We start from the raw sequence: 24,495 nt of genomic DNA, 5'->3' as shown, positions 1-24,495 counted from the left end.
GGTTTCACAGAAAACTGAAAACTCATGAGTCTTATGTGTATACTGCAAAATGTGTATTGGAATCAGAGAGCAGGAAAACCTACTGTGCTAAAAATGCTTCGGTGCTTGAAACTAAAACCAGGATTCAAAATGGTAACCTGGTAAGAGAGCTCCTTGAGAGGGGGGGAAATGAAAACCACACATAGACAGAATATCCCCAAAGCAGCATTTATTTACCCACTGAATTCCAAAACATTTAATTTAGAAGTCTGGCATTTCATAATCACCCATCTTGATTGACGTGGGCTGACACACATGGCGCTGTCAGGATACACAAGGACAATAGCCAAAGAGTTACAAAAAATAAATCCATGATTCTTAAACAATCGCAACCAAAAAAAAAAAAAAAAAAGTTACAGGTATCAAAACTTTAGATGCATTGCATTGAAAAAGAAGGTTTGTGCACATCATAATTTAAAGAGGCAAAACAAGGCGCTACTGAAACCTCACGTTAAACAGTTTCTTATAAAGTTGATGGAAAGGAGCAAGTGGTCTCTTTTTAATCAGCTTCCCTTAACAGTTTTCCATTAGCTGAAGAAAGAGGTGGGAGGGGTGAATTCATTTTTTGCATGCACAAGATGTACTGCTTAACAAAACACTATCAGCTTGTTTTAAATGGATCATTTAAATATCAACTGTAGCCTATGTTGGCTAACTCTCCTTTCTAAACTTCCCCATTGCTTTTGCTTGGATTTCACATAGATCAACAGGCATAGTAGAATGCCTCATTCAGAACGCACTTGTCTGCACAATTCGGAAAAAGGGAGCCCCTGTGGGCTTAAAGCAACCATCAATCCAGCAATGCCCATGAAGATTTATCTGAAACTGCTTCCCAAAGGGCAGGAGAGCAGCTCTGAGTAGCTGTGCTGCCAATACAGATAGGTTTAGCACTAGATATTTAGTGATTGTGGCAAGGAAGAATCAGTGATGATGGGGGGTGGTGGGTGAAGGGAAGGGCCTAAGACCCGAAGACTCTTCAGTTGCCTTCTCCTGCTTCTTCATCCTGCTGGTCGCTCGTCCAGAGGGTGAGGTTGTCTCGCAGCAACTGCATGATGAGCGTGGAGTCCTTATAGGAATCTTCGTTTAGTGTGTCCAGCTCAGCTATGGCATCATCGAAGGCTTGTTTGGCTAAGAGGCAGGCCTGCTCGGGTGCATTCTGGATCTCATAGTAGAACACGGAGAAATTGAGGGCCAGACCCAGCCGGATGGGGTGCGTTGGCTGCATGTGCTCTTTGCTGATTTCAAAGGCTTCTTTGTAGGCAGCCTCAGAAGCTTCGACCACACTGTTTTTCTTCTCCCCGGAAGCTACCTCTGCCAAGTAGCGGTAGTAATCGCCTTTCATTTTCAGATAAAATACCTTGCTCTCATACTGGAAATCATTGCAGTTCTTGATGAGGAACTTGTCAAGCAGAGCCAGGACATCATTGCACACTGTTTCCAGCTCCTTCTCAATCTTCTCCCGGTAAGCTTTAACTTTCTCCAATTTCTTTTCGTTTCCATCAGCCATGGTTTTCTGCTCAATGCTGCTGATGACCCTCCAGGAAGATCGCCTGGCACCAACCACATTCTTGTAGGCCACAGAGAGGAGGTTTCGATCTTCATTGGAAAGAGGTTCATTGAGCTCTGTCACCTGCAAAATCCCCAAAAGATAAACACTAAGATTCAAATCCAAAAATCTTAGAAAGATGAGGTTCCTTTGAACCTCATCAGCAACCAGCACAGACAAGCTAGAGACAAACCAGTCAGACATAGATCCTGTCTGAAAGAAGACTGTAGTCTAAAAAGAAGAATAAATACTTGAAATAAAATATTCAGTGATAAGGGATTTGAGAAATTCATAATTCAGGTCTTTTAAGGTGTTGCCTTCATCTTGCAGAGGTTTGGGGATAAAGACAATTATGGAAAAATTGTGGTGGTACCTAGTGGGGGATGAAAAACCCCTGAGGTTCAGTTATTCTGCAAAAGGTATTATATCAAGAGTTAAGATCGTACAATTCATTTGCCAAATCATTAGTGACAGTAACGTGTCCCTAGCCGCTGCTCAAAGGAAGCAAAGTTCCTCAGCTATAAGCTCTACTTTGACCTACCTAACAGGAAACCCTGACCGGCCATCAAGGATGGAAGCATCAATTATGTTAAGGAGAAATGTTAAATTTTACAAGCTGTAACTTTCTTTAGGTAGTTCATGATGCCAACTCCAAGCAAGCCAGCTATGTATGTAATACTAAGGGCGCTGGACTTTGTTGTGTTGTTGAATTGTGTCTCCCAATGTTACACTGAAGTACTAACCCTTGGACCTGTGAATGTGACCTTATTGGGGACAGGACCTCTACAGATGTAATCAAGTCAAGATGAGGTCATCCTGTATTAGGCTAGATCCTAAATCCAGTGACTGGTGCCCTTATAAGGAGTGGGAGATTTGGAGACACACAAACATAGGGAGAATGCCATGTGATGATGGAGGCAGAGATTGGAGTGATGTGTCTATCAGCCAAGAAACACCAAGGATTATCAAGAGCCACCAAAAGCTAAGAGAGAGGCAAAGGTTCTTCCCTAATGCCTTCAGAAGGAGTACAGCCTGCTGACACCTTGATCTTGGACTTCTAACCTTCCCAAATGCAACAGCATAATTTGCTGTTTTAAGCTACCCAGCGGGCAGACCCGGTGGCACAGCGGTTTAGCGCCACCTGCAGCCCAGGGGTGTGATCCTGGGGACCCAGGATCGAGTCCCACATTGGGCTCCCTGCATGGAGCCTGCTTCTCCCTCTGCCTGTGTCACTGCCTCTCTCTCTCTGAATAAATAAATAAATAAATCTTAAAAAAAAAAAAAAAAAGCTACCCAGCGTGTGGTACATTTTTTGGCAGCCCAAGGAAACTAATACAGACCTAGAATCAGAAAAACCTGGGTCTGTGGTCCAGGAAAGCCACGAATTTTCTAAACTGCCCTCTATAAAGTAGGGGAATTCCTTAATTATGACTTACCGGTAAAGGTCTTTAATTTTCAGAAAAAAAAAAGAAAACTCTTAGGAAACCATAAAACACTCAACAAAGAAAAAAGAAATTCCTGAAATTGAGGGACAGGGGGAAAAGCCAGGTTCAGGGGAGAAAGTTATTAACAGCATATCAAAACAGACATGCTTTAACATGGATTGAAAGACTGAGCAGTGGAGAATCAGAAATTCTAAAAAAGATCAAAAAAATTAATTCAAGAACATAAGCAACAAATATAATCATTATGTGTAAAGGCCACATTCTTCATTGTCTACCAGCAACACCTTCCCCAATAAAAATACCAATTTTATCTTCTAATTTTCCTATTTCCCTGGCCCCAGCACCCCTACTCTTTTGCTGCAAATCCCCAGCCTGGATTCTTTCCTCCTCTGCCTACTCAATCAACCCAACCCCACTTTGTTCTTCAGGGTGGTCTTTGGCCACAGGCTGCCTCTGCCCATCCCCAGGAGGGCTGCCTACATACCAGGTTCCTCATTCCTCCTCACACAGATGTGAGTGGTCCCCTCACTTTTTCTAGGTTATCTGCCCCAGTCCTGGGTAATCTTCTAACCCCAAATCCACGCTCCCTTCAAATCCAGGTGAAGACCTGTAACCCTATTGGTTTTCTCCTCCAGGGAGTTTCTTCAAACACTCCCATTTGTTTACTGGGAATATAGAGACTTTATAGATACTTGTTAATTTGGTCTTTTAAGAAAGAACCCTTATCAATCAAAATTCCGACTTTGATCCTCTGACAAATCTCAGATTGTTGAATCCTCTCAAATGAGTCACTTTTTCCAGGACAATATTCAGTAAAACAGAAGGCAAGCACACAACTAAGAGTTTCTTAGATCCTGCAGTAAATGTATCTAAGGGCACTTGACATAAAAGTGCAAATGATATCCATAAGGAGTCACTAAGATTTCACCCTGTGGCTAATAAAGCTGCTTATCAGATTGTCACAAAGAAATATCAACGTAACTCCCCAGAGTGTATCTTTAAAATTGAGTGTATATGTGAAATATCTTTACATATCACACAGGGTGTTTGTACAATGGACAGTATCATTACTAAAACAAAAGCAAAAACAAAAACAAAACAAAACTAAGAAAGCTGTGGGGTTTAGCCTGAACTAGCTATATGACGCTGTCTGGGGATCAGAAGTAACCTAAGGGCCAATGGCCTAAATGATTTCCAAGGACCTCTTCAGTTCTAATATTCTAGGATTCCATTTTTCCTGAGCAAAATAAAAAGGTGTGGGAAGGCATGAGGTTGTTATCAATGTAAATGAAATTTAGTTGTATCTGTGTTTCAAGAATTCATGCAGCCCTTCTGCATCAGGAATAAACTACCCAAAAAGGCTACTGGGCAATATGTATGACACCTTCACAAGAAAAATCATTTACTAGGAATATTAGTGTTTATGTAACAATCATCTGGGTTCCTGCCAGTCTGAATGAATCACTATCAGCATCAGCTGAGTGTGACTAACAGCTAAGCAAGCATTGTTCTTAGAACCCAGCCAGGCCCTAACTAGGAAAAAACTGGATACGTTTAAATAGTACTTTTAATACTCTTGAGTTACAACTCAGTTAAGAAAGGGAAACTTATGGGAGGAAGATCATTACTTGACTGGATAACGAAAGGAAACTGAGCTTTTCCTAGATTGGAAAAGTATAGACTGAGGCGAAATCAGATGGCCTATTAAAACAAACAAGATTTGCAGCCAGTCTTGATTGGTGATACCTAGGACAAATAACCTTTATTAGTATTAGTCAGCATCAGTTCCCAATATTTCCAATTCCATACTGGAGGTAGGAAAGCGAAGGAATAGTCTGGACACACACTAAGAGCAGCAGACACTGGGAGGCAATGTAGTGCAATGGAAAGGAAACAAAAACTACTAGTCCCAACCACACGGATACTAAAGCAGCTGGATGGTCACCTGCATGTGGTAGTCTACGGAGATGATTTAGTGCAGCTTTACAATTTCAAGTTTCCAAATGGTTTCTAACTGGGAACATGAAGCAAAAACAAGACAGAATTTTCAAGACAGACCTGCCCAGTGGTTCTCAATCTGCTCTCTACTCCAACCAGTTTCAACACACCCTCATTTCTGCCACACATCAGCTACCCTCAGGGCAGCCAGCCATTCCAGACACTAAGTTCATGCGGCTGCACCACTCTAACAGGCTTCTCACTTCTGTTCACAGCCTTTCTGCCTTCCTGTTTGCCTGCCCACCTCCCACCCCACTTAATCCCACTTACAGTCTCTGAAAACCTTAAGTCACCAGACCAGTCCCCATTTAAAAAGGCCCATCTCTCCACTTCCTTTAAGGATTGGACTCCAGGAAAAAAAAAAAAAAAAAAAAAGGATTGGACTCCAGGCCAGGCCAGCCATCTGACTGATGTCCATACCATACTGCTGCCTTTGGCTGCACCAGCTCCCAGCCAGGGGGTGGGGGTGGGTACTCATTTCACCCCATTTCCTCTGCTCTGAGACTACACAGCAGTACTAAGTTACAAATAACCTGATAGGCTACTAACTCATCTATCTTCCTATGACACCATTCGCTTACTCAAAAATCCCTAAGGGCCTCCTCCCACTAACTCACCAGGCAATAAACTATGTGTTTGTGAGTAAAAATAGATCCACTGCCAAAAATAGCACAGGGACTATTTGGGAAACTTAAAGTTCTTAATCTGGGAAACATTCAACTTCAAAAGTAATACTGAGCAAACAAAAAACGCCACCCCTGGACTGCCAGGCCGCATCACTAAAGTCAGGGTAAATGTTACTTCTGAAGGGCACTCCCATCCTTTATAGCCCATCTTTTATACTTTTACCCACACCCACTTGCTACCAACAAGCCTGCTTTTGATAGAAGAGTTTACAATGGGAGAAAATAATTCTCAGGAACAATTAGGTAAACATATTCACAGCATAAAATCTTCAAGCTTCTTTGGCAGAGTCCTGTTATTTAAAAAAAAAAAAAAAAACATGAGGCAGGGGATGAAAGTTTTGGCAGACTCTTCCCAATTTACTACCTTCAAAGTGAGGACTGCCTAGTCCCAAGCTGGTAAAGTACCCATCTGTCACCACTTGCCCAGGCCTGGAAAGACTGCTCCCTGTCCTCACCAGGGTGAGGGTGCAGTTCTAGAAAGCCAAAGAGAAGCTACACTTCAAGCTTAGAGCAGTTGAGTTCAGGTAGTTAATGTCCACTCAAAGCTTAACATTAGTCAAAAGAGCCACCTTTGTATCATGGAGAGACTGCCTTTTCTTCCTCTTGACAAAACTGAACATTTTTGTAGGAATTGGCAGGGATTAAATACAAGCCATCTGAATGGCATTACTGCATGCTACCATCCCTGGAGGCAGCAGCACCAAAAGCTTCAGAAGCTATGCCAGGTTCCGATGGCAGGGAAGTGCCACCACCCCCGACCCCGAGGGAAAAGCCACTGCAGCCAGGAGCAAAAAGAGCACCCGGGGGGGTGGGGTAGAAGACAGGTGGCTCCAACCTGGATACTGGGAGGAATCTTACCAATAACCCAGCTAATGAAATGTTAGGACTCATCAGCTTATAAAATGTACTTAAAACTTGTGCCAAGCAATTTCTTAAAATACCCCAAGTACAACTTAACATAGTTCTGCACTTCTTAATTCATAGCAAGAATTCAAATTCAATTAATACTTTGCTTCTTAAGCTTAAGAAAAAAAAAAAAAAAGACAACTCCTGTTCTTCAGGAGAACAAGCAAATCCCATGTGTTAGACTGCCTTTTACACTCCCCTGCTATAGCTAAGAACCACAGTGGTAGATTCTGTTTGAAGTCAAACCTGGCAAAAATGACTTCTGATAGATGAAATTACTTGTTCACTAAGCCCACCTGTGTAAAGGGCCTGCAAGGTTAAAGTGAGAGTTCTAAATTAAAGAGTTCAAATCTTGGTTTTACAACCTGACATCGAGAAAATTAACCTCTTTAATTCTCATTTGTAGGGCAGCCCCAGTGGCGCAGCAGTTTAGCGCCGCCTGCAGCCCAGGGCGTGATCCTGAAGACCCTGGATCGAATCCCACATCAGGCTCTCTATATGATGCCTGCTTCTCCCTCTGCCTGTGTCTCTGCCTCTCTCTCTGTCTCTATGAATAAATAAATAAAATCTTTAAAAAAAAATAAAATAAATAAATCTCATTTGTAAAACGAAGTTAACTATCCCGAGTTAGCCCATCCAGAGTTATGAAAATTGAGAATGTACACATGGAGTAACAGCAACCATTTACTGAATGGCTATTCGGAAAATGATTAAGTTCCATAAACTCGATGAAACACATTTGGGGTGTCTCCTCCCAAACCATTTCTGAAAATGTGGCACTGCATCTACCACTAATATGAAATTCCAGGCAAGGCTCTGAACTATTCACCATCTGAAGTCCTTTTAATTCAGGCTACTGCAAGAATCCAGAACCTTTTCTTCCTCAGCCAGTATATGGCAAAGCAATACTTACATTACAAATGACCACTTGGTGGGAAATAGTACTCCCTAGTTTATATGTATTTCTAACTACAGCACTGATGTGGCTTTAAGATTTCACACTAACCACAATTTTGGTACACCTCAAAATCATCCTTAGTTCTAATATCTGCAACACGGGTTATGTCTCACTCTGAGCAACTCAGCCGAGCTCTCCTTTTATACACAACCTGCTCATTCCCCCACTTCCCATAAACTCACAGCTGTTGGAATAAGAGTTTTTGCCACTGGTTAGGCCAAGTGCCTCTTCCTCTCAGGCTGTTTCTTTAAGCTGCAGCTTTGTTCCTGCACTCAAGGTTTCTATAGATAATTCTTCAAGCCTTCAGATGTATTTCTCTGTCCTTTGCCAACTTTTTTTTGTTTTGTTTTTCTTTGCCAACTTTTGTAATCAACTGTGTATCAATGTTAAAATACACCATGCTTTCGTAACTAATTCTGATGTTTTATAAACTCAAAATTACAATCTATATAAAATAGATGACTTAAGGCAATAAGAGATGTGAATGAATTACGTCTACCCACGAGTATTCATTCACCAGTAATCTGGTTATTTACACTCTTTCCTTAAATCACTTAGTCTAATGCACGGACTCTTTCATCCCCCTTTACAGGTTTATTCCAGTTTATTTCACTTTCTCACAAGATGGTATAGTATCCGTTTTTCAGAGGTTACGATTTGGGTAAGGTCATTCCAAGCCCAGCCTAGAGAGGACCTAAGTTCTTACAATCTTTCACAATGCTTCTTTCCACTATTACACTCTTTGTAAGCTGCTAGGTAGGAGATGAAGAGATCCTGAAGACCCTCCTTTACTTCACTTCAGAAGGATTTCTTGCCTCTTCAAAGGATGGGGTAAGGCAGGGAACTTCGGTTCTCAAGTGACTTGAGGCAACACCATTGTTTCCAATACGGATGATTTTTCTTAAAGCTTACCGACACCATCCTCCAGGTGATGCTGATATGAACATCAATGATTACAGGCAGGCATTATTATTAGGTGACCATTTAAATTATAAAGAGAACAGAAAACAAATTAGAAGAATAAAGACAGAAAAATGACTTGATAGTAACCCCAACATTACTAGTTTTACCCTGCAAAGGACTGGAAGCCAAGAGATGTTAAGTTTCGAGGTTACAGAGTGGTGACATCAGAACATCTCCTCACTCGGGCGTGCTGCTCCATCTACCCTAGAGCAGTCTACTTACCTTCCCTTCCACTACCCTGAAGAAAGCCCACATAAACCCAAAGGGTTACTGGAGTTTCCCTTTTTCCAAAGCTCTACTTTAAGCCTACTATATTAATAAAATGGGGACTGAGTCTCCCCAAGGACATTAAGAATGTACAAATATCAACTTAATAGGTAAAGCCTAAGAAACAGTCTTCCACTAAAGCTTGCAAAGTCCTTTCCAATGAATATATTCCATTAATTTAGATGACAAAAGAATTTCTGACTTTTTAAAAGGAATTACATTGAGGGAATGATTGATCACAATTCTCAGATGACATCATTGGAGCTTGGATTGATTTTTCAATGCTGGATGGCTTATCCAACCCATCAATCATTTCAGATAGATATTACAGATTCTCAACACACAGAAGGGTCTATTAGTTTGCAAAATGCTACCTTTGGGCCTCAGGGAAAATCTGTGAACCTAAGTTTCTAGCTACAGGATAGCATGATTCAAGCCTGCTTATGAAGACCAGAAAGCCAATTTTTTTTCTCTCTAAACTGTATTTTATTCTAGTTACATCTTTCAACCCTTTCCCTACTTCCCATTTCAAGGTGCCTCAGGTTTCCCAGAGCTCCAGAATGTTCTTCCTAGACACTCAACTCACCTTTATTTAAGCCCCATTCACTGGGTGAACAAGGGCCTCACTAAAACGTCTAGAGAGGCCTCAGCCTGCACAATCCTATTACCACTTCGTTACTGGGGAAAAAGACACTCATTCAAGTGTGGCTTGCTGTGTGAACGGAAGTGGCTCTTATCCCAAAGGAAATTAAGCTCAGAACCTTCAGAGAAAATACATTTACAGTTGTTTCTGTAAAATTTGCAAAATTAATATATTTTTACATTTACGTCCTTAAAGAAGGTCCCCTGAATTATAAAGACTTCATTCAGATCCCAGATCTAGAGTGTCCCTGGTTTAGACTATCTAACCCGTGACACCATGCCAGTGCTCGGATCAGGATCACCGATGAATCAACAAATGAGTGGCAGTAGTGGTTTCCAAACACACCTAGTGCCATGTGTAACAAGGACACCACAGGAAAGATACCTCTTCAAGTGTCTTCCTTAGCGGGTTAATCCTAAATACTGACCTCCTCAACATATTTCAAATGATATTAATATCAAAAGCCTTAAAAGCAGCTTTTGAAAAAGCAGCTTTTCAAAAGATTCTGAAATTTTAGCAAGCCTCTCAATTTGTAGATGAATGAGAAATGTCACAAGGCCAGCAAGAGGACAAGCGAGCCTTAAGTCGAGTAATTGTCAAGCTTCAGCCTGCTAAAGATGGCCATAAGCGCTGGTTAGGGTGTAGATTTCGGAGTCCTACCCCTAGAGTTGCAGAATCTTTAGGTCTAAGGTGGGGCCCAGGCGGATCCTCCCAGGTCTCCGGAGGATGAGGTACACTGGTTGAACATAGCAGGTTGGTGGCCGTCAGTTGTAGCTCTACCACTGTGTGACCTTGACGCGGAGAAGTAATGTTCATTTAGAGAAAACGTAAAATAAAGTTAGAAGACAGAGGGGCAGTAAGAGGATAACGGGGACTCATCTATGCAGGTGCCTGATCACGGTATGTGCTAGGGTGTGGCTGGGCACGACTCCTTCGCCGGAAATCAAGCTGCAGAATCAATCTAGGGAGGGGGGAGGGGGGACGAGGGAGGCGGGTGGGTCTCGGGAAGGCAAAGGCACAGACAGCCCTGTCTTGCCAAGAAGTCACGTCCCATTTGATCTCCGGACAGATGCCCGCTGCCTCGAAAACCTGGGAGTGGGGTCCCACACCCGCCGCGCTCCTCCGCCCTCCGCCCTCGCGCTGGCGTGCACGTCTAGACTGCAGGGGGGCGGGGTGGGGTGGGGTGGGGTGGTGGGGGGGGGGGGTCTTCGCACACAAAGCCGGAGCCAGGCGTGGGAAGACGGAACGCGAACGATGCGGGCGGGCGGGGCGTATTACGGATCGGAATCTCGCCGACCGAGGTCGCGGCAGGCGGGGAGCCGCTCACTGGGTGATTCCGTACTGCAAGTTGGGGTTACGGAGGCAGGCGAAAGGGAGGGGAGCCCCGGCCGGGGCGGAACGGTCTAGGACGAGGAGTGCGGGCACCCCTCCCCCCACCCCGGCTCCGAGCTGGGACGCGGCGACCCGGCCCGCCAGGGGCCACTGTGGCCCAACCGTGCCCGAGGGGCCGTGTCCCCCCCGACCCCACCCCGGCCCGGCCGCAGGAAATGGCGGGGCGGGGCGGCGCGGCGCGGCGCGGGAAGCGCGGGCTCCGGGCGGGCGGCCGCGCCCAGCGAGGTCGCGGGATCGGCCCGGGCCCGGAGGGAGCTGCCGCCCAGCCGCCCATCCCTCCCCTACGCCGCCCGGCGCGCTCACCGCCTTCATGGCGGAGGCCATGTCGTCGTAGCGCTCCGCCTGCTCGGCCAGCCGCGCCCGCTGCAGCAGCTGCTCTCGGTCGCCCATGTCGCTCGTGGCTCGGCCTCGCCTCGCGCCCGCACCGCTCGCCCGCTCGCCCGCTCGCCGGTCCGTGCGTCCGCTCCCCGGTCGCCGCGGAGGCCGCCGCCGCGCACGCGCACTGGCTCGCCGGCCGGCCGAGGCTGCAGGCTGCAGGCAGCGCCGCCGCTCGCGCCCTCTCGCTGGCTCGCCCCGCACGCTGTGGCTCGCGCCGCCGCCGCCGCCGAGGGAGGACAGGCGGCCGCGCGGGGGGGGATGGGAGGGCGGAGGACGCCTGCGCAGTGGGAGCCGCCGGGCCGGGCGGCGGGGAGCGGCGGGAGTGGGAGGGGGGAAGGGCGGGCCGGCCCTAACGGTCTATTTCAAGGTGACGTCACCTACTATAAATAGCCGCCGCCGCCACCTCCGCCGCCGCCCCCCCCCCCCCCGGGGCCGGGAGCTGCGCAGGCGCTCTGCGAGTGCTGCATTTTACCGCCGCAGAGGTGGAGGTGGGAGAAGGGAGTGGGGTGGGGACTGCGGAGCCCGGGCCCGGGCCCGGGAGGGGGCGCGGTGACGGCGGCTGCGTAGGTAGCTCAGTGCCATGGCTCCTCCTCGCAGGGCGTCTCTGAGGCCAGGTTGGAGGTCTGCCTTGAGAAGGACCCAAAAAAGCAGATAACCGTACGGTTTGAGAAGCCAGGAGGCCGTGTGCCCCAGGGGGCGGGCCGGGACCGCCCCGCCGCCTTGCAGGCCTAGATCCCGTGGGGACGCGCCCTGCACCGGGAGCATCTGTGCTGCCCAGGGCACCGTCGGGTCTGGACTCTGCGGACAGCACCCCGCCCGCCTCACACCCACCGGGCTGCAGCCCTGGGCCTCCACCAGAGGAGGGACCGGGGGGGGGGGGGGGGGGGGGGGGCTGGGAGGAGTAATGTCCACGACCTACCTACCCAGCCCAGTGGTAGGCCCGTATCGGCATAAACATAATCCTCTCAACCCACACCCCTCAGGTGGGCACAGCTGGTCTCCCCATTTTCAAGCCAGATTAATGACTTGCTCAAGGTTAAAACAGCCTGTATGTGGTGAAGCCAGGATCTGAGTTCAAACCCAGTCTGAACTTCCTTCTGTGGCAAAGAGGGGGTTGGATGGGCTGACTGGTCTCTAAGCCCTCCCAGTTGTGGCATTTTTTTTTTTTTTAAGATTTTATTTTTATTCGTGAGAGACACAGAGGCAGAGACATAGAGGGAGAAGCAGGCCCCCTGCAGGGAGGGAGCTCCATGCGGAACTCAGCCCTGGAACCTCAGGATCACGCCCTGAGCCAAAGGCAAGGCTCAACCACGGAGCCACCCAGGCGCCCCACTTGTGGCATTCTTTGCTGAGGGCCGCTCATGCCAGGCCCAGAGGCTGGGCCTCGGACAAACTAGGAAAATCTCAATGACTGAAACATAGCCTCACCCAAGTACAAGGGTATCCCAAGGGTAGCACAGGAGAAGGGACCTTAGTCTCTTTGAGAATTTTATTGCGTGCTCAGCACTGGGGGAAGGAGTAGCTACAGAATAAGGATACATCCTCTTGTCTCATAAGCTATATCTAAATACGTAAGTGCAGGTAAGCTGAACCTTGTGGGAGATGAGACGGAAAAGGTATAAGGGAGTGGGGTCCAGCACAGGCAAAGGCTTGGCAGTGAGGACAGAAAATCTGAGAGGTGGGCAGTGGGAAATGAGGTTGGGCAAAATGAAATAATGGAGTGTTTTAAGTGCCAGTCTGAAGATTTGACTCATTATCCCTGGATCCCTGGGAACCAGAAGAGGTGTGGAAGTCGTATTTTGAGCCAAGAATCTTGCTCTGAAGAGTAAGATGCATTTGCAGGGAGAAGACGGGAACTGGACCTTAGTTTTACTATCTAGCAATTAAACCTGAAAGACTGTTAAATGCACCGTAGAAGAGAAATCCTAAAATGTCCAAGGTGCCAGGACATTTAGAGTCACTGTCATCTGACCCTTTATCCCATGAGAAACTGAGGCAGGAAACTAGGGGCAGAAGAGGTGAACCTCAGTTTGCACAGTGAGTTAGAGCTGGGGTCCCCATACTAGGTCTCCTGCCTCTGAGCCACCTTCTCCTCACTGTGATGCTATAATGAGGACCTCAGTACCCATGAAACAGGATTTGAGTGTGCATCTGGGAGAAGGTTCCCACTGCAGGTTGCACCGTGCTTTTTTTTTTTTTTTTTTTAAGATTTTATCTATTTATGAGAGACACACAGAGAGAGAGGGGCAGAGACATAGGCAGAGAGAGAAGCAGGCCCCTCACAGGGAGCCCGACGTGGGACACGATCCCTGGGATCACGCCCTGAGCCAAAGGCAGATGCTCAACCACTGAGCCACCCAGGGATCCCTCACCGTGCTTTAAAGAGTCACCTTTGCTAACTACAAATGGAATTGAGGTTAACAAACTAGGCTGATCTTTCCCCTGGTGGATATCTTTAAAGAACATGATAAATGATAATTAATTGTCCACCCCACCCTCCATGAAAATGGGGTTCCAGTGAGAGGTGGGAGGAGGGTCAGTGCTGACGGGAGGATTTCGGTGGTTCATTCCAGCTCTTAGAGAGGTTACAGCCCTTCTAGCTTTTCTGGTCATGTTGGGCTCAGATTGATTTCAAAACAGTGAAAATTAGGTAGACTAGGGCATTCTAATTCTGTCAAATGGGGGACGCTTTGGTTCTCCCATGAAGCTTTTCTTTCCTTTTTACCAAAGTTCGCTGCCTCCACTTCCTCACCTCCCACCATCCCTCAAGCTCAGTATATTCTGGGTCTGTTCCTACTCTATTCCCTCTCACTGTGGCCACCAGTGGCCTCCTATTGTCACTCCAAGGTCATTTCATAGTTCTCACCTTCGTGGCCCCTTTGAATACACTGGGCACAACTGCTCCCCCTTCTTAGGCTCTCCTCCAAGCTTTCATGACCCTGTATTCTTCTGGGTTCCCTCTGCTGCTCTGTTGTTCCTCTTCTCTGGTCTCCTATGTGGGCTTGTATTCTCGGCCTGCCCTAAAATACTGGGGTTCTGCAGGGCTCTGCCCCAGGCCCTCTGCTTTTCTTACTCCATCCTCTCCTGGGTGACTTCATCCACTCCCACTCTTGAAAGAACATATGCCATATTCTGGGCAAGGAGCTTTGCAGAAATGGGTATATTTTTTTTCCCTCAAGATTCCCCTGTAAGGTAGGTACAGATTCCTCTGTATGGTAGGTACAGATTCCATTCCCATCTTACAGATGAGGAAACTGGTTTAAAAATGTTCCATGATTTGAGTAGTCATACAGCTGCTCTGTGATTTTAGCTGAGAAGTGGCCCAATGGTTTAACGCCACCTTCGGCCCAGGACGTGATCCGGGGGACCGGGGATTGAGTCCCACGTCGGGCTCCCTGCATGGAGCCTGCCTCTCCCTCTGCCTGTGTCTCTGCCTCTCTCATGAATAAATAAATAAAATTTAAAAAAAGGGGGGGGCTCACGGTGTGACTCCCTTTCAGGGTCCTTCAGATTGTAAAAAGTACCCACAAGCCCCCCTACCTGTAGGCTCTGACCAGCACCCATCTTCACCCTCTGGAAAGGGCTGCCAACTCCTGAAAGCCTCTCATAAATAAAGCTCAGGACAGCTGCCTTGGACAGGACATCAACTCCCAGGGCTCTAAGTCCCATCAGTAAACATGGCCTTTGAACAGCTCCAGAGAGCCCCCAAACCAGGTCAAGGAAACTAATGCTTAAGGCCAAACACACTGTGTTGCCCAGAGCTCAGAGCAAATCCTCAGTGCAGCGGCCAGGTCTGCTGCATCTTCATCTGGTACAGGGTCTCGCTCAGGGAACAGAGCAAACTGCCCCTGGCTACCCAAGGACATGTGAGTGGTGTGCATGTTGGGGAAGAAGGATCTGAACTTTGTTTCAAATTCTACTCTGCCAGTTACCAGCTGAGTACCTTTGGACAAGTACCTAAAACAGGATTAACGATACCTATTTCTTTGGGTCGGAGATCAGCAAGAGCACCTATGTTCCTTACCTGCACCGTGGCAGCACACGGGAGGCACCAGCCATCATGACCATAGAACAGATGATTCCTTGCTGCATCCCACCCTGAGCAAGGGCTGATGACTGCTCCTCCTGCAGGACTGGATTTCCAAAGCAATGCCAGAACCCTCGCCAGAGCTGAGTGAATAGGTGACCCAGAAAAGGCACGTCCTGCTTTTTTGTTTTTTTTTTCCCTCGGGTACTCTGGGACATTCCGAGCTCCCTGAGAAGTCTGGACACCAAGGGACATACTACAAAGGAGACCTAGGTACTGCTCTGGAAAGATGGCTTTCACACTGTCGGCATGGTTACCATCTTGAGCAGTACGTGCTGCCTGCCCACAGATTCATGTCACGCAGATAGGATTTTAGTGGTTTTTTTTTTCCCCAAATGCAGACCTCTTGCTGCCCAGGCAGTCTTGCCAACCCCAAACAATGGTACCACCACCACCAGCAAGAGCAGTAGCTGGCCAAGGTTCAACAGTTTTCCCCTCATATTAACTATCTCACCAAATCCTTATAACTCTTGGAAGGAGGTCGTTATCCTCATTATATGGATGAGGAAAATGAGACCTAGAAAGGTTGCCCATAGCCTCCCACCCATGCCCACATTCTGTCATTTGTTATGGCCCCAGTGTCCTTTTGCTGATCCCAAATTGCATCCTATCCCTTCCCACCCACTGCTCTGAGACCAGCCGGAGCCCACAGATTTCAGGACCATCCAGAGTCCTCCACTATTCTGTCAAAGCCCACTTCAGGAGCAGATCAGCTCCCAAACGCAGCTTTTGGTATTATGAAGTGTGAAAATGTCCTGGTAGCGACAATCTGTGAGCCAGTGGAGAGCTCAGAGCCCGTTCTCAGCACCCACCCCCCCACAAGCTGGTTCAGAGGAGTTCAGCTCTGAGGGAAGAAGGCGAAGCTGTCCCCCAAGGGACCACAGTTAGAATAAGGGCAAAAAAGGGCTTTTAACTTCAGTTCTGCAGATGGTCAAGGAGCTTGTGTTTCTTAACCAGAATTTTCTAGATCCTTTGGCTGGAACCATCTGGGTAATTGCCTCAAGCTTCTGTGTGATTCCCACTTGAGGTGGAACCAGGTGAGCTGCGTGGCATGAGAGTGCTGTAGCTTCTCTCTGAGCCTTGGATTTCTTGTCTGCAAAATGGGAGGCTGCGCTGATGGATGGTAGGATATTTCACCGGTGGCGGTTCAGCAAACAACGGTATGGCAACTCAAGAGGATGAAACAGGGAGGCTTCAAAGGACCAGTGTTTGGACCCCGTCAAAACGTGGAGTGGAGGAGGGCAACAGGGACCTACTCCATAGCAAGTAGCAGGCTGAGGGGCAGCAGTGTCCCAGTGCATGCCCATTTAGTGAGGTTAGGTCAGTATTGTGGTTCCGATTTTACAGACGAGGAAACCGAGGCCCAAGGAGGTTAAGTGTCTTGCACAACTGCAACACAGACAGCAGGGGGCAGGAGCCAGCGTCCAGACCCATTCTACCCTCACCATTCTTTCCACTGCTGCCCCTGAACACCTAAGAACGTTTTGGTTGTTGAGCTGTGAGCATAACCACCCGCCACTGCTACTTAAGCCACACCCTGGGAAGTAAGGGAAAGGATCGTGGAGTTTCCACCAAGGTTTCTGCTAGGCAACTGTGCTAAAAACCATCTTTTCCTACCTAGTATGTTTGTAGGAGGTGAGCAGATTGCTACAGCCCTCTGTCTTCTTCCAGACAAGAATGGTGGGCTGGCCCTGACTCAGGAAGCAAAGGGACCTGGGAGGACCAAAGCCATAGGAGAAGGCTGACCCCAGGGGCCTGGCCTCTGCAGACACAGGAGACACAGACACAGTGCAGGCCCACCCAGGTCATAGGTAGGACCCATTCTCCGCTTAAAAGATATAAGTTCCTCCCTCCTGGCCTTTGGTCACATGCCCCTTGGCCACCTTTCCATGCTCATGACCTACTCCCTGAGCATCCTAGGTTCACCAAGTTCCCAGACTCCACCCATGAGTTTCTACCAACTCAAAGATCCTTTCCCATCCTGCTGCCTCTTCCTCTGCTTTGAAGCCCTTTGATGCCCAGCTGGGACCTCACCTTTTCTAGGGAGCCTTCCAGGTTCTTCATCAGGAAGCACTTGCCCCTCCCCCAGCTCCCCTCGGGACTCTGATATCCACCTCGTGCATAGTTATTTTGGTAAGGTGATGTGTATTGGCCAGCTGTTAGGCATCAAGCATGATGCTATGCAGTTTCACATACAGTCTCATTTCATCCTCATGACAACGATGAGGTGGGGATTCCCCTTCTATCCACTCCAACGGATAGGGAAACTGAAGCTCACTTACTCTCGGTCATTAGCCTGGAGTCTGATCCACATGGAGCTAGTAGGGGCAGTCAGGATGTGCACTCAGGTCTTTCTGTCAAGCTCACACTCTGTCACCTACACCACCTGCTTCCCACTTTCTAAGGAAGTTGCCATTTCCCTTGCAGAATGTAAACACTGGGGAATCATTCCTCATCTGAGCCCCCACCCCCGGGCGGGACGCGCCTCTCCACAAATGCTTAATTGAATCTGATCACAACTCTCGCGTACTGCAGAAATTCCACTAGAGCCCTCATTGCGAGTGGCAAGGTCTTTCAGGAGGCAGAGCACTTTTAATTGGCGGACAGCTAACTGACTAATTGACAGCTGGGTGGGAGATAAGATAAGGGAAGGAGCAAGGGGGAGGAAGGCAAGATTGCAGGTCAGAGGAGGCTGAAAGGCAGAGGAGGTCTCCCGGGTTGAGAGTTACTCAGACCTTCCTCAAATCCTGCTCTTCCACAGTAGCTGGGGAAGCCTGGGCCAGGGGCTGTACCTCTCTGAGCTTCAGTTTTGACCTCTGTAAGATGGGCCTGTTGCAACAATGCTTGCTGTTCACGCTGGATACCCTGGGCTTCCGCCAGGAAGAATGAGGTTGTGCTGAGGGAGAGGGTGGGTGCTGCCTACTGGGACAGGTGGAGGATCAGCCCAACCTGAAATGCCCTCCCCATGAAATCTCTGGGCCCTAAAAGCCTGGGGGCAGCTGGGACCTCACAGGATCACAGACTCACAACAAGCGTCTTAGAGACAACTCAGGTTGGCTTTCTCACTCTGAGAGACAGCACAGCATGGTGGATGGATGACCAGCTGCTGGTAGATGGGCCTGGTTCCAAATCCAGCACCCACTTGCTGTGTGGCCTCATACATGTCATTTTGCCCCCCCCCCGAAAATGGTTCCTCATCTTTATTATGGAATTAAATATAATTCCTTTGCCATAGCTCTGTTGAGAGAATCAGAGACCCAGGCAGTAATAGTATTTACTATGGCGCACCAAAGCTCAGAGAGGCAAAGTCATTCACTCATGGTCACACAGCAGGTAAGCAGCACAAACAGGTCTATGCCCAGGCCTCCAAAACCAAGACCTAGACTTATCCTTGGAACAGCTGGAGTCTTACCTCAAAAGGCTGAGATGGGCCTTGGAAATGCCGCTGAGGAACTCGCTGGGATTACTGGTGAGACTCTGTCTCACTGAGCTAAGACAACTGCTTGCATGCCAGGGGCTGGCAAATGGCAAAAAGCCCAAGTCAGAGCCCAGGGTCATGCATGTGCCTGGAGTCTAATCCACAATATAACCCCGGGCATGTCAGGCTGCCCCTCCGCGCCTCAGTTTCCCTACTCACCAAATGGGGGTCAGGATTCCTGGCAGAGCAAAGGGATTACATGAAGGCACAGGACTGTTTTCCTAATAGCTACCCCTGAGCTCTCAAGATGCCCCAAGCCCCGTGCTGTCACCAGCATGGCTGCATTTACTCTTTTTTTTTTTTAAGATTGTATTTATTCATGAGATACAGAGAGAGATAGAGAGAGGCAGAGACACAGGCAGAGGGAGAAGCAGGCTCCATGCTGGGAACCCGATGCGGGACTTGATCCTAGGTCTCCAGGATCATGCTCTGGGCTGAAGACGGCGCTAAACCGCTGAGCCACGCAGGCTGCCCTGCATTTACTCTTCACAGCAATCCTGTGAGGTGGGAACTCAATTTGCAAATAAATGGCTAGGAAGGGTTGGAACCAGGATGTGAGCTCCAATCCTGTTCCCTCTGCCTGGGAACACTTAGCTCCTCTTTCCCTAACCCGGGCTCCTCCTTCAGGTTTCAGCACAACCCTGGCTTCTCTGGAAGGATCCCTCGGCCTCAGGATGGAGCGGGCACCTGCTGTGGCCCTCTGCATGGAGACTGTCTCTCTCTCCTCTGCCAGCCAGGGAGTCCCAGGAGGCAAGGACCTTTGTCACACTTATGGCTGTATCCCCAGAACCTAGCACTGTGCTTGGCATACAACAGGTGCTCAGTCAATACTTGCCAAATAACTGGATGCATCATGTTAGCATCAGGATGCCACTTAGGCCCTGAGGAGCCAGGGAGATGGGAGGAAGACTTTTGGACTCCTGCCATTCCTTACATTAGCACCATCTTCTCTGAGTCCTACAGCCAGCCCCCTGGGATGCCATTTGAGCCAGCTGAATTCCGGTCACTGCTTCACCTTGGAAAGGCAGCCACAGCCCTCACCAAACAGCCCAGTAACTGATGTCATAGCAGTGCCAGGAGCTGTCCCATTAATATTTAATGTGGACTTCACTGCGGCAGAGTTGCAGGCTAGAAGAGCCAGAGGGGGCCCTGCAGCATCTCCATGGGGTCGTGGGGAGGGCACAGATGGAAAAGGGTGCATAAATCAGAAAGCCCCTAGCAGAGGAGCATTACACTGGTCCATTTTAGTCCCTGGCTTAACTCAGAAAGAGCCAGAGCAGCATGTGCCTGCAGTGGGACAAGGAGATTGCTGACTGAGCCCAAGTGATAATATATAGGGGATTAGGGGCTCCCAGGAGATTTCCTGGAGACACTGGGAGGGTGAGCATTGGCACCAGCTGGACCTGGACTCCACTCCAGCTTTGCGCTGTGCAGCTATGTGACCGGGGAGCAACTGTACCAGTGAACCTCAGTTCTCTGATCTCTAAAATGGGCATAATACCTTCCTGAGGTGCTGTTGTGAGAAGATTAAACAAGTGATATAAAGAGGACTCAGCTCAGCATATGCCAGGACCTCAATAAATGCTTCTCCAAAGCCAGGTGCAGGGCCTGAGTTTGGAGAGAAGAGACCCGAAGGTGCTTCACGCATTCACCAGGTAGCATGGCAGGAAAAGAGGGGCCCCTTGTGGACCATCTCTTCTGATCGTCGACCCTTCATAGACAGATGAAGAGAAAGGGCCTAGGAGGGAGCAGAGGCTCACACAGAAGAGCTGGGGTCTGACCTGGTCTGTAGTTGCCTGCCTGCCTTCCCCACCAGTGATGATGAAGAGATAGATGCCCCTCTTCCTGATGGGTGCCTCTACTTCTCTAACCCAAACAAAGCAGGACCCTCATCCTCCACCCCTTCCTGGTCTCTCTCCAGTATGTACCCCTGCAAGTCCTAGGAGCTTCCCAAAGTATAAATCCGACCATGGCATCCCTGCTTAAAGCCTTTCTGTGTTCCCACACTTAGGGCCACCAGAGAAAATACAGGAGACCCAGTTAAAACTGAATTTCAGGTAAAGAACAAATGATTTTTTCAGTATAAGAATGTTCCAAATAAATGTTCCACTAAAACATTCTTCATTGTTTATCTGAAATTCCAAGTTAACAGGACAACCTGTATTTGTATTTGCTAAATCTGGCAGTCCTCCACAAACAGGCTTCAGGAAGAAGGTCAGAGTCTTTCACTGGCCCACAAGGCCCATTTTAGCCCCAAGCTCATCCTTTCCTCTCCTCCACATGAACTCCCTGCTTCAGACACAACTTGTTGCCTTAAGAATCCCAAGCCTTAAAAAAAAAAAAAAAAAAATCCCAAGCCTTCCCTCCCCTCTGGCCTTTGTAGATGCTGTCCTTTCCACTGGGACCTCTTCCTCCTGTGACTGCCCTCACTGTGCTTGACTCATCCTCAGGCTTCGCAAGCATTGCTGTTTTCTCCTGGTAGGCTTTCTGGCTCTCCAAGCCTGGATGCTACCTCCCTGGGTTCCCATGGTGCCTCTACCTGTCTTGTTCACTTGGTGCAGAGTAGAGGTTTTTCAACATTTATTGCATTGAATTGCTAAATTCCACAGCCCTTTGAACCTCTGCTATCAACAATTTCCCTCCTTCAGCTAAATTCTCTCTGCCCTCCAAGCCCTGTTGGAATCTTACCTCCTCTAGGCCTCCCCCAGGACCCAATCCTGCCAGTTGAGTCATCCTCCAGTGGAGTGAGCAATCTTTTCAGCCCATAAGCTCAGCAAGATCAGAACCCCTCAGACTCTCCCGTGATCTGCAGGGCCCAGCACTGTTACCTTCCTGCCAGATGGTGGTCAACAAATCCCAGTGAGTTTGGAGGATACTAAGCCAAGCTCTTGTGTTTGATTCTCCTCCTACTCAGAGGCCAGTAACCAAAGTCCTAACACTACCCTGAGGCAAAGCCTCCTACATCCTATATGCCTGTAAAGGAGACAAGGAAGCATCTTTAATTCCCAACTGATAGAACGGCAAACCGAGAAAGTGGAAGAACCAATAGTTTGTGGTTCAGGTCTCTGGACTCCATCCTACCTCAGTGCCTTCGCCTTTGCAACTGTTCTTCCCTCTACCTGAAGCACTCTTCCCAAAGATCTTTGCTCAGGTGATGTCGCAGATTAAAGATGACCACAAATACTCTGCCATTTGCCCCTTCAAGACATGGTGTCTCTCCCCATCCCTCGAATCCAGGCTGACCCTGTGACTTGCTTTAACAACAGAATATGGTAGAAGTGACCCATTTTGAGTTCAGAGCTTAAGCCTAAAAGGTCATGCAGCTTCTGCCTCCACCCTCTTAGAACGCTGTCCCTAGGTCACCAGCTGATCTTGCCAACTGCAGGATGAGAGGCTGTGCGACAGGGAGCTGAGGTGCCCCAGCCAACAGCCAGCACCAACTACTAGACGGCTGAGTGAGGTCTTCTTGGATCTTATAACCCAGCTGTGCCTCCAGCTGCATACAGGAGAAATGGGCAGAGGAACCACCCAGGCCAACCACAGACTCACAGGAAATAATAAATGGTTGTTATAAGCCATTAAGTTTTGGGGTTTGTTAGACAGTTTGGTTTTTTTTTACGTGGGCGTCAATAACATACAACTGCCTCCTCTTCACACAGGTGTCTGCTCAGATGTCACCTCCTCAGGGAGTTCTTTCCCCGACGATCCTGGCTAAAGTAGCATACTCCTCACCAACTGCTGTCTATCCCATTATCCTGTTTCATCCTGTCCTAGGCACGTATCACCATCTGAAAACATGATGTATTCATTCATGGATTTGTCCATCTCCTCCACTAGGCAGCAGGTTCCATAAGGTCAGGAGCCATAATGATTGGCCTTCTCCCTAGTTCCCGTGTGGGGCCCAGCACAGGGAGGAGGCCACAAATTGTTGATGGTGAAATCACGTGCCTGCCCCTGAGCTGGTGTTGCACTCAGAGGGGTAGAGTGGCAGGCGTGAGCTCCCACCTTGCTGCATCCTCCAAAACCAATGCCCTTGTGAGGTCAGGAAGTCAGACCAGATGGCTGGGCTGGTGTCAGGGGCGAGAGCTTCAGGGAAGCCCGGGTTGAGTAGGAACAAAAGGAAATTGCCAAAATGTTCGTTTTCAGCAGGGGCTCAGATTCAGACCAACGAGGTCACTGGCTTTCTCTCTCTGTTGCCGATTACCAGCAGCCCAGCCATGTCTCCTGAAAAATCACAAAGCTGAGAATCCAGGCAATGGGAGACACTATGGAAGACACTGAGTCACTCCTCAGAGGCCAAGGATTTCTGAGTCCTTTACACAAAGCAGATCCTCTGAGCCTGCTTTCTCCAGTGCCAAAAAATAGGTAAAGCCACAGCCTCAATTTAGGAAAAACTGCACACTTAAGAGCAAAAGAATCTGCTCTCAGATGCTTCTTCAGGCTACCATTCTGCATTCTGTGGGGGCAGAGAGCGTATCACCACTGTCCAAACCAGGTTGCTTTCAAGCCAGGTGGTCTCATGTTGAAATTCTGACTCCACTGCTGAGTAGCTGTGTGACTTTGGCATGCTGCCCAACCTTCCTGAGCACAGCTTCTGCATCTATAGATGGTGTACAATGAAGACTGAACATGTAAGGTTGTGATGAGGAGTCAGTGAGATCCCACATGCTTCACACAACTTCAAGGACAGAAATGAACCTGTGTCCTGGCAGGAGTTGGGGTTGGAGCAGTAGGATGTGGAGAGCAAGGTTTGAGTGAAACACGGACCTTTCCTGGGGATGGAGCCACATTTGGGGATTGCCTGGCAGGGACTTAGGGTTACAGTGTGAACCCCTTGGTCCATGTTGGAAACATTAGAATGCCTGATTTTACTTAACATTGTTCTCTAGCCTTATGAGCGGATGCCTCAGGGCAGCCCACCAACCCTTCTGGAGCCCCCTTACTATAGATAAGGCAATGGTTTGGAGATTCGGGAGGCCAGGGTTGGAGGCCCAGCTAATAAGCTGTGTGACATGGAATTAATCATTCGCCCTCTCTGGGCTCTGCCTGGTGTCATCATTTATAAAATGGGTCATTCATCTCTGACCTGCCAAATCTATGGGGTGGTTGGGAGGATCAGATAACGATTCAGATGCAAGTATGCTTTGGGAAGCATTAGCTTGCTAGTGAATAAAATTATTAAAACATAAAGGACTATGGGAAATCTCTGTACCTTCTCTTCAATTTTGCTGTGTACCCAAAACTGCTCTAAAAAAATAAAGTCTATTTAAAAAAAGGTCTATTAAAAAAAAAAAAAACCTGGATTCTCTAGCAAAAACCCTTTAAAGCTTTTAAATAGAGCAATATAATATGAGTCCAAATTCTAGATTGCAACTTGCATGATTCCGGGCAAATGAGTTAACCTCCGGCATTGCCAGGGGCTTAGTTTTTCTTCTGCAGGAGACAGGAGTCCCGGGGGCAAAAGAAGGGCTAGGAAGATGCTGTAAGATACAAGATAGATGAGATAAAGAAATGAAGCCTACCAGCCTCCCAACCCCCGGGGGAGCCCACGGAGGAGGGTTCCCCACCTGACTGTGAGCTGAGGTGGGGGCTACTTTTTCCTTTTGCATCCCCTATAAGCACCCCTCTGGATCTCAGCTCCTCCCCAGGTAGATGGTGACTCGAGTCGTTCTGCAGAGACTGGTCCCTCTGCTCTTGTTGCCATGGCGC

The 24,495-nt window shown here is 48.4% G+C and overlaps 1 protein-coding gene across 1 annotated transcript; it reads right to left on the bottom strand.

Annotated features, from left to right (window-relative positions):
* Positions 1-193: 193 nt before the first annotated feature.
* On the bottom strand, positions 194-11,355 carry YWHAH (tyrosine 3-monooxygenase/tryptophan 5-monooxygenase activation protein eta). Its single transcript, XM_025474655.3, has 2 exons — positions 11,147-11,355; positions 194-1,669 (listed from the first exon to the last, which is right to left on the bottom strand). Exons 1-2 carry the CDS (start codon positions 11,231-11,233, stop codon positions 1,016-1,018), a joined length of 741 nt encoding a protein of 246 aa, XP_025330440.1. The 5' UTR covers positions 11,234-11,355; the 3' UTR covers positions 194-1,015.
* Between the last annotated feature and the right edge of the window lie 13,140 nt (positions 11,356-24,495).

This window comes from Canis lupus, chromosome 26 (genome assembly GCF_003254725.2).
Source record: "Canis lupus dingo isolate Sandy chromosome 26, ASM325472v2, whole genome shotgun sequence".
Lineage (NCBI taxonomy): Eukaryota > Metazoa > Chordata > Mammalia > Carnivora > Canidae > Canis > Canis lupus.
Note: the sequence above shows the minus strand (reverse complement) of the source record. Positions and strands in the feature narration are given on the sequence as shown.

What these genes read in the sequence shown, in the direction of transcription:
- YWHAH (XM_025474655.3), bottom strand. Translation starts at nt 11,233, where the DNA reads ATGGGCGACCGAGAGCAGCTGCTGCAGCGGGCGCGGCTGGCCGAGCAG. An exon ending in TGGCCTCCGCCATGAAGGCG is followed by an intron (nt 1,670 to 11,146) that starts GTGAGCGCGCCG and finishes GGGATTTTGCAG; the next exon opens with GTGACAGAGCTCAATGAACC.